This window comes from Haemaphysalis longicornis, unplaced genomic scaffold, assembly GCF_048455015.1.
Source record: "Haemaphysalis longicornis isolate Haplotype H1 unplaced genomic scaffold, Haemaphysalis longicornis Haplotype H1 scaffold_7, whole genome shotgun sequence".
Taxonomy (NCBI): Eukaryota; Metazoa; Arthropoda; class Arachnida; order Ixodida; family Ixodidae; genus Haemaphysalis; species Haemaphysalis longicornis.
The window spans coordinates 118,283,780-118,296,415 of record NW_027526422.1 but is presented as its reverse complement, the minus strand read 5'-3'; the positions used below and the strand labels follow the sequence as shown (position 1 = coordinate 118,296,415).

General features: G+C 47.9%; 1 protein-coding gene across 3 annotated transcripts in view; it reads right to left on the bottom strand.

The window, feature by feature from the left end:
• The window catches only part of LOC144146879 (glutathione hydrolase-like YwrD proenzyme), an 81,031-nt gene extending 68,653 nt beyond the window's left edge, over window positions 1–12,378 (bottom strand). For 2 of the 3 annotated variants that reach the window (XM_077678837.1, XM_077678839.1), the window contains exons 1-2: window positions 12,162–12,378; window positions 6,480–6,633 (exon numbers count right to left, since the gene is read on the bottom strand). In XM_077678837.1, the coding sequence (XP_077534963.1) occupies window positions 6,480–6,633; window positions 12,162–12,348 (341 nt within the window). In that variant the 5' untranslated portion in view covers window positions 12,349–12,378. Of the gene's footprint in view, window positions 1–6,479; window positions 6,634–6,967; window positions 7,280–12,161 lie in introns of those variants that run through there. The other variant, XM_077678838.1, reaches the window with a different exon arrangement.
• Between the last annotated feature and the right edge of the window lie 258 nt (window positions 12,379–12,636).

The window sequence follows — 12,636 nt, the reverse complement described above, 5'->3', positions numbered from 1 at the left end:
GGGACACTCTACCGGGCGGTGACATTCTTTCTCACCGGTGGAGACCGGATTTAAAATTTTGAGCTTGTCTTGCAAAGGCAAATCTTCTTGTATTCAGGAGGCGGAAATCGTCCACGAACCCATGCCACAAATATCAGGAGACCCACGTGACTGAACGCCGGCAGGCAGGCCTAGCACCTAACCGGCACCGCACTCACACGTGGAAATGCGAGAGAGATTGCGGTGCGGGCGAAATTCGCTGAATTACTGCATTTCGCCAGCCGACTTATCAGAAGAAGGGAAGAAACCTTGACTCATCGGTGTGGCGAATTCGTTACATACAGGTTAGCCGTCGCTACTCCTTCGTTACATACATGTAGCAAACACATGGGATTCAATGAAGGTGGAAATGGGGAATTGAAAAACTTAGGTAAATCCAGGAATTCGTTACATAGAGGTTCCTTATATCCAGGTTTAACTGTATACTCGTTAATAACGTGTATAAGTGATGGTGGTGCTCCCATGTTCTAAACAAAGGCCACTTTCTCGATATATAGAGTAGCGCATGCCGTGTGGCAAAGTGGCATTTCTCTGCCACCGCTCATGACAAACGTTTATCCTACGGCGCGGGTGGCTTTGTGAAGCATCGAGCTGCTGCGCATAATGTGCGTTGACTTTCCAGCGTAGCCACCCAAAGTGCGAAACGGTACAGGGTCAGCATCCTGGAAAAGTCAGGAATTCCGTCGTGCTGTATCTTGACGATGGCGAACTAGCCACATTTGGAGAGAACAAAGAGGAAAGCAAAGATGTTATGCCGCAACTCTGCATCGTGTCTTCTCACGAAAATAGTGAAATCAAACGAACGCAATTTGCGCTATACAGCGTGCAAGTCGGAATCAGAGTGGCAGCGACGGTTTTGATCTGAGCTTGTCGACACTTTGACGGTCCTTTGAAGAAGAATCAGATTGAGAGATTTCCTATTGCTACCAAAGTTTCTTTTTACCAGAACTAAAGAATTACTTCAAAGAGCAAATATATTTAGCATCTCCGGGAGCCTCAAATGTGGACAGTAGAAAAGGCGAAGTTTTTTTCCAGTTAGAACTTCGCATTTAGCAGGTAGAACCGAAATACAACCTTGACCACGACGGTCACACGTCAAACTTTCTGGGTACCAGCAGCGTGGTTACTTGATATTAAATGGGATGAATTCCTAAAAATGGGCGGTAAAGCAGCGTCAAAAACGTAAAAGATGGGTTCGTGAACCAGCCGGGGCAAGAGAGTAAAGAAATATTGTTAAAGTGTCAACCTTACTCTGACGAAAGAGCCAAGGTGAAAAACCTCACAATTAGTTTAACGCCTCCCGCAACTGACAAGCCAAACAATGATAAATATGACTTGTGTGATCGGTTTTCTCTGTATCAGTCGCTCTATTTCCTAAACTCTCTATAAACGACCATAATTGTTTCTCGTGTTTTACTTCATACTCCTTTTAAAACTGTAGACAGGACATGAAAAAATGTCTTGAATGTGACCTCGTTTCTCTAATTTTACACAAGCATAATGCAATACTTTCTTAGCTTTTTTGAATATCTACTTACTGGGTGCCAGTTTATGTAGATAATACAAAAATTGAGAAATTGTTTTTTCTCAAAGCGCGGCCGTTGTTCCCAAATTTTTATTTTTTTGGCGCAATTCACGGAGCAGTAGTTTAAAACATTTGTTTTAAAGCAATGAGCTGCATATTAAGTGTTTCCCAGCCCCCGCAAAACAAGTCTAAAAATCTAGAGGGCGCAGCCCCAATGCCGATTAGTAAAAAAATGTTTTACAAGTGCTAATTCTGAAGACTTTGCCCTCGCAACTAGGTTTGATAAATATGTACTCAAAATTTATAAGTACGGGGATTTGAATATTTCTGGATCCAGCAGAAACGTTTGCAAATATCTGACCAGAAAACTAAAAAATGATTTCTAAAAATGTGTGCTTCTGTTTACAGTACTCCAAAGTTGCCCAACCAAGCAATGTTGAAAGTAGCAGGGCTCGATCGCGTTTTAAATATTTTATTATTAAACGAACAATCCTGTGTCTCACTCAAAACATGGTCATGTCCATGCTGCGAATACAGATTTCTACACGATATTAAAGTTTTATCTAATCAGAAAATTGTCATGGCACCACTTTGGCTGTCGTTAACTGAACACACCTTTCAGTACATTTATGCAGTACGGTGTGTACATTTGGTGATCATATCATCGTGAAGGTGAATGCAGCTTACCGAAAACGAAGATTGGGTCTTTTGAAACAATAATACTCCGTGTGATGCTATGGGAGGAATGTCGGTGAAAGGAAGCGGTGCAGTTGGCAATTGGGACTACTTCGTTACCCTGGTAAGTCTAAACTGATTGCGAAAAATGCAAGTTTCGGTATTGTAAACATGCAAATGTGCTTCAAGGAAAATATTGTCACGAGCGTATCTGCTATGAGGCGGAGCCACGTAGACCAGGAAGACTAAAGGCTCCAACGCGTGGCGCGTGTAGGAGAGTTCGTGGAACGGCTCGTGCTTTGGAACGCTGATTTGGCTGAGCGGAACTTCGCGTGAGACCACGTCCTTTTGGTGGCTTTCTTTCTAGAGGCACACGTTCGCCTGAATAAATCTCCATTTTTCTTTGCTCCCAACTTCGCCTGTCGCACTTCTTTCCACGAAACACTGGTGAGGTGCGGGGTATGACCAGCAGTCCTACCGGCAGCCGTTGATCCAGCCCCGGCAGGCCTCCTCTCATTGACACGCCTGTCCATCGCAGCAGCCGTCACCTTCTGGCCTAATCCCTGAATTCAGCCTCATGCCCGGGAACGCGCAGGCGTGTCGAGCTCGCGAAACGCAAGCGATGGAGTCAAACAACTCACAGATGATTTTTCAACAGCCTCGGCAGCCAACCAGCTTCCATGGCGAAGCGTAAGAAGTCGAAGACTGGCTAGACCAGTACGAATGAGTCCCTCCGTACAATGTTTGGAATGCCGTCCCCAAACTAAGAAATGTCTACTATTCGCTAGAGGGCGGTGCCCGTACATGATCTGAAAACCATGAAGCGAGCCTTCCAACGTGGGCCGACTTCCGCCACGACCTTCGCGTGGCATTCCTTAACGCAGATCTTCGGGACAACGCATTGCGACTCCTCCAATCGCGCGTGCAGAAGCCAAACGAAAGTGTGGCAATGTTGGGTGAGAACATGGCGCGTCTTTTTTGCCGAGCCGATGCCGACATGTCCGAGCCGAAAAAGCTCCGGTACCTTATGCACGGCGTGAAGAAACAGCTTTTTGCAAGACTTGTGCGAAGCCCGCCACCGACTGTGCCGCCGTGTATAAAAGAAGCTAACGCAATCGAGCGACCGCTGCGGGATCGCTGCCACCAATAAAAACAACTGGACAACGCAACTTCGGCGCAGGCCGCCATTCTCTAACCAGCCAACGAAAATTCGCTGCGTGACCTCACCCGGAGCTTTGTCCACGAAGAACTGAGAAAGCTACCACGAGTTCCTCGCAGCCAGCCATTGCTACTATAGCTGCGGTTGTCCTCGAAGAAATCCGCCAAGCGTCTGCCCCACGATCCGTCAAGTGACTGTCCCACATGAACCAAGCCAAGAAGTTGCCCAGGGTCGTGCGTCGTCTGCACGGCCCTCTTTCCCAACGCAACGAAAGCCGCCTTCTGCGACATGGTCCCGCACTGAACCAATCTTCCAGCCACGAATACGCAACACCAACTTATGGGGCAGAGCAGACCAAACACCGCTATGCTACCATTGCGATGAAGCGGGTCATGTGAAATGTCGCTGCCATACCGTGGGAAGGAACTTGCATTTTTCACCCACTGCTCATCACCCTGCTCGTTTCCGAGAACGACCACCTGAATTCAACGCTTATCTCGCGGCGAGGGAAGAACAGTCTGTGAGACAGTGGCCACGCTCGCCCTCTCCAGATCGCTCGAACACTTCGTTCAATCGTCGAAGCTCCCAGGATGCACCAAGGTCCCAGGATGCGTCTTTAAGTCCCCACCGAGGAAACTAGAACCGGCAACCTCTGGAGGGAAGGTTGCGAATGTAGCCGGTGGTCGATCAGCGTACGGCGGAAGATTGGGCCGTCGGAGTGGTGAGCGCCGATATTTTTGTTTTAATCGATGGGCAGGAAGTAGCTGCTCTGGTGGACACTGGCGGAGATATTTTGAAAAGCAGTCAATGACTCGCCGACAATATAAGAAAAACAATAACGCCATAGACTTGGCACAGATTCGATCCCGAGCAGACTACGTAACGACGCCGAAGGGCAAGTGTACTGCCAGAAACCCTATAAAAAATTACACCATCTTCCCTCAGGGGAACCCTGAGTAGTATGCGAAGCAGCCATGGGGGCCACTGAAGTTCCCCTTAGTTTTCAGTTCGTCGTTTCCGTTGGCGTACAGCTTCGCGTGCCTTCGTTATATCAGTAGCTTCTTGACGTAGTTTGAATGAGTCGATGGTGCGGTCGCTACCCATGCTTCCGTGGAAGCAGCGCGCCACGTCAAACCGCAGACTACACAACACTTTCTCCTCGGTGGTCATAGAGCGGCAGCCGCCACGAAGTCCTCGCAAATTGGGTTTGTTCGCCAGATGACTGTACAGCCAAGCCACATTATTTTCTATAACCAAACCCCAGCTCAAAATTCCTCCTCCGATAAAGACAAGGACCTGACAGGCTAGAAATATGCTTGCTACGGCAGCCGAGAACAGGAAACCACGGCGCAGCAGCCACCATCGCTCGCGTCATGACTTTTAGATGACCGTCCAATATCAATCCCGAGTCTCCACGCAGTTCTCGAGTACATAGAACACACAAAACCCATTCGTGGGCGTGTCGTAGCCACAAACGGCCCACCCAGCCATCGCGTCTGCTTTGCCGAAGGGATTGCGTTGCATCCACGAAGTCACTTGCATTTGATTCCCCATTAGCAAAGCTTAATAGCAGCAATTCAATGAAGGAGCGACGTCCCCAGGCCACCGTAAGTATATGATGCCATAATCGCGGTGGGGTTTGGTATTAACGAAAAGTTTACTTCACTCCGAATGATTTGAGCAACCAAGATGAGATTTTCCCACGCCAGCCGTCTTCATACACAGAGAAGACAATCGATGACGGATGACAAGACATAAACGACTGAAACGCACTCGTAGCTCTTCATATAGGCTCGTGGCGCGCTGAATTTAGGCGTTATGATACCACGCTCGCCGTGAGCACGTAAATAAACGAGGACATATTCTATAGAGTCGGGCGAAGGGCGCGCTCTATTCACCTCTCTACCCGCCGCGGTGAGTCAGTGTCTCAGGCGTTGCGTTTCTGAGCAAGAGATTGCGGGTTCTATTCCCGGCCGCAGCGGCCGCTTTTCTGAAGGAGGCGAAAAGCAAAAACGCCCGTTTGTACGAGATTTTGGGGCACGTAAAGATTCCCAGGTGGTCAATATTAATCCTGAGCCCTCCATTACGGCGCGCCTTATTGCGTGTGTTGTGTCGGCGCATTAAACCCTACAATCAATCAGTCATTCAATCTATTCGATACTCTGAACTTCTTCGCTTACTTGGTTTGGGCTGACGGGGATCTCTACTGGAGCTACCCTCAAAGCCCGAAGCAGATACAACTCAGTACACGAACGGAAAAGGAAAAAAGCCGAACCGCTACGCGCTGGTTTTCGAAGGCGGAGCTCAGAAAGAAGTTTGGAGCCACGTTTGGGTTTCAAATAAATAGTGGGGTTATATACTTTACGAAACGGAATTGATATTGCAACACGATTCTAGACGGCGCTGCACGTCGATGCTTGTACAAGCCATTGTTTGTCAACGTGAGCGGAGTTAACCAGGCGCGCTGAATATTCCAAGCGTGTTCCCCGCGATTGCGCCAGTTTTGTTCGAGAATTATTGGATGCTCCACTATCACCACTTTGTTAATTAGGGTAGCTTTAAATTGGGGAACAAGCTATCTCGGGCCTTCTGGAATATCGCCCCTGATTTTTCACTGGTATTTCGGGAATAAAGGAGAACACGGTTACAGAAGCTTTAACCTATTCCCGTGTAAACAAAGCAGGGGAGATCAAAGTAGCTTAAGCCGAGGTCTTCTAGTAATTTTTGGGCTTAAATGCGGCACATAGGTAGCCCACAAAGAATAAAGTTTTGTTTCTCTTTAAGCCCGGTCGCCGAGATAAGATACACTCGGATAATTCTAAAGATGCGGCACTGGTGCAGAATAAATATCTCAGGACAAAATGAGCTAACCTCCACTTAACCTCTGGGGTGCAAGTTTCAGCAATGCGAAAATGAATTTAGGAATAACCAAGTGAGAATCGCATTGCGTAGATGTGACCTGTATATCATCTAGCACAAATTTTCCCTTACTATATTTTATGTGTAGGCATCACTGGTGACAGCAACGAACCCGTAAAGGGGATGGTAAAGGAACGAAGCTAAGTCTTCTCCTTTACGCACCTGCCGTCAACGCAGCTCACTTTCTTCATTCGGGCGTCGTAGAAAAGGGCGAAGCAGTCCCCTCCTACTCCTTGCGTATAGGGCTGGAGAACTTGCATGCAGGCAGCAATGGCCAGTACAGCGTCGGCAGCGTTGCCTCCTCGGCGGAGCACGTCTGAAAGTTAAAAGGGAGCATTTAAATAGCAACTAAAAGTATGTTCATCAGATTCAACTCTTACTTCGGCTCACCCTTGATACGTATGGGCTACTGATTGGTCTAATACTTTGTAATGTAACCCCTTCCCGTTGTATTACTCCGGCTCTGCTCATGGCGTACTAGAGTGGTTGCACAAGGAACAAGGAAGAAAAGCGTAGGGAATAATTGTTTAGGGAATTTGAGACCCTACGCCGAATTGTTGAGAGCCATGCACTGGTGGTAAACAGAAAGTCGACTTCCTGCCGTGCAAACAGATTTGTTTTATGAAACAAGCAAATCGAATGCGACTTACCTAGTCCCGCCTGGCTAGCAAGTATTTCTTCGCTGATCACTGCGGCTTTGGGAAAAGTGACGGGAAATTGTGTAAAAAATCGTTTGAGACTGAGTTGCCTGATCGGTGCCGCAGCAATGATAGGGTAAGGTGAGACAAGCTTTTTCAAGCAACCAGCCATGTTGAACTCGTGCACGCCTGAATGCGTCCTATTTACAACGGCGTTTTTCAGTGGGGAACAACGGCAGGCTGCGGGAAAGAGCGAATATCCACACCACACTGTCGCAGTGGAATTGCTACCGACAGCGGATGCAGCCAGCTGCAGGCCGCAACAGGATTGAAACAGGCAGGGGATGCTGCCAGCTGCGTTTTAAATGCATATATTAGCTTTCCTTGTTGCATAAAGGACATAGAACCTGATACCCATATTGATCTCGGCGTTTCAAATCTCGTTATGGTACAAAAAAGCTCGCCTTAGAGGTCTACCGCAAGCGCTCTCCAAAGTCTGCCTTTTTTAGGGGTCCCAAAATAAGACGTAGGCTGAGTTTATAGGCTATAAGACATAGGCTATAAGACATACACATTGCCTAATGAGGCACGAAACGTCTTATTGCTTTACACAACGTCTGAGAAAAACACAAAAAGTCTCGCGCCTTTTTGCTTACGTTTTAAAATCTTCAGTTTCCATTTTTAATCACAGCGTTTGATGAACCAACCCCGACGGTATTTTTTAAACTGTAATAATTTGTGCGAGCGATATTTTCCTAAATAATTTTGTCGTAACCACGTAGAACATAACCCGCTCATGACAAGCTGTAGAAGTTCCAGTCACGTCCCGGGGGTTAAAAAGAAGGTCCCCTTCTCCCCGTGTAGTCAGAGTGGCGCTGGCTACCACCCTCAAGCGTCAGGTACACTTCTAGTAAATATAAATAGCCCAGAAAGTGAAGGAGAACACAGTCGCCCAGATAGCCGAATTGGTAAGGCATTCGACATGTAATCGAAAGGCGTGGGTTCGGTCCCCACTCTGGGCGCGTGTTTTTCTTTCTTTCGTCTGTATAATTAAAAAAAAAAGTTTACCTAATTAACCGTAGTGAAAAAGAAAAGAGCCTAACCACACCCCTATGCCTCCTTTGGCGTTGTAGACTGCTGACCCATCTTTCTGTATTTCCTCAACGAGCCCCTCATTTTCCTTACTATATATATATATATATATATATATATATATATATATATATATATATATATATATATATATATATATATATATATATATATATATATATATATATATATATAGTTAGTTATTTAGTAAAAAGGGGCGCAATAAAAAACACAAGTTTACTTCGAAAACATAATTTTACATCGACGTTTCGGACGAGGACCGTCCTTTATCAAGAGTCTCTCTTCAAGACAAAGTTTTGACTTCGCTTATCGCTACCCGAGATAGGTGTCGTGCAGTGCACTCTTGTACTCAGGCGCAGAGAATGAAACGTCTCAGAGCAAACACCTGCACTACAGAATAGAAATCTACGAGTAATTTATTTGTGTATGTTAAGGGGTGGGTCAGGTTACGTTTCTTTCAGATGATTTGATACTAGTAGTCAGGCATCGGTACATGCGGGGAATTATATTATAGAAACGGAAAAGGCGGACATGGAAAGTACACAAGGAACGATTTGCGATACGGGGCAGGATGGTTCACACACACATACAAAGATAAATCAAACGTCTTACGTTGGACTTGCTGTGCGGCGGGGCCTGTCGGCGCAGCGGCGTCGCCTCGCAGTTCATTGCGTGGACCCGTTGCCACCCTCGTCGACAGATGTGATGCGTGCCCGGAGCTGCGAGGACCACAAGGCGCCAGCAAACTCAAAGTTAGGGTCACGCCTACACCGGATACCGAGCGGGATGCCGAGTCTGTTATGCTGCGTCCGGAACTCGTCGTCTCGGCCCGCACTGGCGTCTTCTTTGCCGGAACCGTTCACAGTGACAGACATAACACCGCAGATTTTCCGACAGATCCACACACCCGACTTCTTCCCTTGCTCGGGCACTCCGGCACACACCCCGTTTTGGTTTTCCCGGGGTTGTGCTGCTTGTCGCTTTCTTTGAGCCACATCATCACAATGTCCCCCCCCGTTTTTGAAAGTTTTTTAATAAAGAACTTTTCACTCGCACTCCCCATCACTCAAGAGGGTCGGTAGAGTAGGAAGCAATCAAGATGAAAAAAAAAACATTGTCCTTCAGATAAGAAACGTCACAGGTATTTCACTAATGGTAATCACAAGTCTCTGGGGCGAGAAAGTCACAAGTATAGCACTTATTCCAAGCTAATTCAGTGAAAGCACACAAGCAGGTGAACGCCTAAATTCTTAAGTGTAAAAGTAAACTCAACGGCTTCAACAAAAGCAATTCACATTCTTGGGAACGCAGATACTTTTATGGGGGTAATTGCTACTTCATTAATAACACTAGAATCTCTTTCGACGGCATTGCATCTGGTGTCACGGGGAAGCTGCGGTTACCATAAGGGACAGTACGGAGGACGCCGCTGTGTTCTGACTAGCGAACAGTTCCCAGTGTTTTGCTCGTCGGTGAGGGTTAATTGGAAACCGTCGCAAGACCTTATGAAGCGTTTCATGTCACGTCGCACATCCGGCCAGTAGAACGCTTCCAGTACACGCCTTGATGGCATCCGGAACCCAGGTGACCGTGTCTGGCATGTTCGTGGACCACACGGAGGATGTGAACCCGGTAGAGTTTCGGGACCACTAGTTGTTTGCATGTTCGTCCGGTCGCGAGTTCATATTGCCGGCACAAACCGTTGCCGTCTTGAAAGAAAGTGAAGCGATTGCCGTTCCTCGAGGAAAATTGTCGGTTGGTCTGTTCGAAGGAACTTTTCAGGGTGCGATTATTTCGCGGTTCCTCTGCGAGTTGCTCCTTCGAGACGTCGACTCCACCTATTGAAGGCGCTAGGTTGGTCTCTTCTTTGGTGACAGTAGAAACTACGACGGGGTTGTCTTTAGATGTGGATTGCTCATCCGCCTTAGCTTTAGCCCGGATTTTGTATATTGCCGAGGACTACACGGTAAATAGGCTTGTCCATGCAGCAGCGGTTATTCCTCCCGTCTAAAGTAAAACGTGTAGATGTGGATCACCGCCTCCTGTAGGGACTTCACTGAACCATCGACAAGAAGCACTTGTCTCGCCTTCCCGGTCAGGCGGTCGTCTCGAACCAGGGTCCTCTGGACAATAGCCGTGATACTTCCAGTATCTCTTAAAACACTCGCTTTCTTCCCGAGTACATGTGTTTCAACCGCGGTTATGCCTTCCACGAGGAAGATGGGGATTCCCTACCACGTGTATTTGCCGTTGTTATCTCTATGGACGCTCGGCTTCTGGGGACTTTGAAGTTTTAGGCAGCCATGTCGAGCGGCAAAACTCTTGGCCAGCGTGCAAGCAACGCCCTTGTCATCCCCAGGCGGGAACTACGGCGGCGAGTTCTTTGGTGTAAGGCGGCAATCCGTCACGCCTTGACCGACTCCGTAGCACAAGGAACACTTCACACGCGGTTTCTTCTGGCCGTCAGGGCGTTTTTGGTATGCGTCTTGCGCATCGTTCACCGCTCTCCATAGGTTGACAAAACACTGGGCGACAAGGAAGCGGTCCGTGTGCGCTTCTGGCGTCGCAAGACACTTGCTGCCCCGCTCCTTTACCAAAACGCCGAGCTTCGAGCTGCAGGATCGAGGTAACTGCTCTGAGATCATGTGCTCCCGGAGACCGTCATACGTCTCCGGTACTTCGGCCATCTCAACCTATTTGTCTAACTAACCAGAGAGCCAAGGGATAAGCTACTTTCCGGTCTCGCCGTCTTGATCTTGTGACGTCCGAAACTTTTCACAATAGCCTTGCACAGTGAATAGGTACCCTGGCGGCGTAGAAAGTGTGTCCCAAGACCGGCCCAACTATGGTCGCTTCCTGGCATGTCCGGCCAGCTTCCACGTTCTAGCAGCAACTGATCATACGTTGAAGAGCCAAGAATTGGCAACCAGCGCTTCGGTATTTTCCAGCAGCCCGTGTTTAGACACACAATGACCGGTACCCGGCTGCCAGATATTCAGTTCACTTTCGGCTGCCGATGTTCAGAAAGAGAACGACCGAACTACGGCCATAGCGCATCCCTTTTTCCTTCATGAAGCGGTGTTGAGCCAAAGCACGGCTCGTGACCGGCCACAGAATATTCGTATTCTTGTGCCAGTTGGTGTTCAAAAGGAGGCCGGCCGGAGCGCGGCTGCCGCGCATTCGCTATTTCAACGGTGATCACCGTTGAAAGAGCGAATGCGCGTACGGCGCACAACCATGCGTACGGCGGCAGAATATTAGTTTTCTTCGGGCAACCGGTTTTATAAAGGAGACCGGCCGACATACGGCCACAGAATGTACGTTTTTTATTTGGTTAGCGGCCCTCGGCTGAATTACGGCACGCGAACGGCCGCAAAATATTTGGCAACTGGTGTTCAGGGGGAGACCAGCTGACGTAAGGTCTCAGGTTATACGTCATTCTTTCGGTAAGCGGCGTACAGCCGAATAACAGCATGCGTGTGGGCACCAGAGCTCATGCACTATTGGTTGGAAGGAGACCGGCCGGTGTAGGACCCGGTTTTCCCTGGGTGAAGAAATCGCCGTTAGGGAGCCAAACTACGCAGCCGCGTTTTTTATCCGCTATGTGTTTGTACGTTTTAAATGAACGAACTTCGTTTGTAGAGCAGTAATGAGTAGTTCTAGGTGAAGGAGCAAGGTGCAAGGACTTGCTGCACATTACCAGGTAACATTTTAGGCCATCGGAATGCCATTTATTGCCACAAGAACACTGCGCCACACCGACGGAGGAGCTAAGCCTTTCCAGTCATTGTTTTCATGCAGCTGGCAACTCTTTGGTGTATATATTTGCATTTAAAAATAGTAATTGAAGAGAAGCATTTTGCAGTTGCAGAAGCAACAGCAAACAGGAAAAACATTTATTTTTTTCGCATGTCCTGTACAAGCTCTCCAAGGTAATAGTTGAGCCGCTTGCGGTGGTATGTGACGCTGGCTTCTCTATGGGGTGCGTACAAATGAAGTGGTCGAAAGCCACTTCAAAAACAAAGAAATACGTACTGATGTGTTTGGGTATGCCCTATACATAGAAAATGTTTGATTCAAAGCATATGCTTACACCCCAGTGCTTTCACTTTCTGTGGAGTCATGGCTAGCTTCGCGGGGTCCCTTCCTTGGCGTGCATGAAGCGTCGGCAGGGCAGCCTCGTCAAGCTGCGCAGTCAAAGCTCTACTGGGGTTCAGAGGAACCGCGCCTCCTCTTTGCAAAGAGGGAGTCGCGAGGATACGCAAGAGGTGCTGACACATTTCAGATGGCACGAATTGCAGGTTTCCAATGTGAACCTGCATAGAAAGAACACAGGATTGTGGAAACATAATAAAGGCCGAGGAACGCTTGGTAAGTTCAAGAAGAAAACAATTGTATCTTGCATTTTCTGCTACATATCATGCCTTCAATATCTGTGAATAGTGACGGCCCCTCCTGTTCCCTTTCGCTGCTTGGCTCCGAGACAGAGGGCTGCACATCATTTAAAATATGAGAAGTAAATAAATGTGCAAGGTGTTCTCAAATTTGTAATAAAAATGTCTACGAGA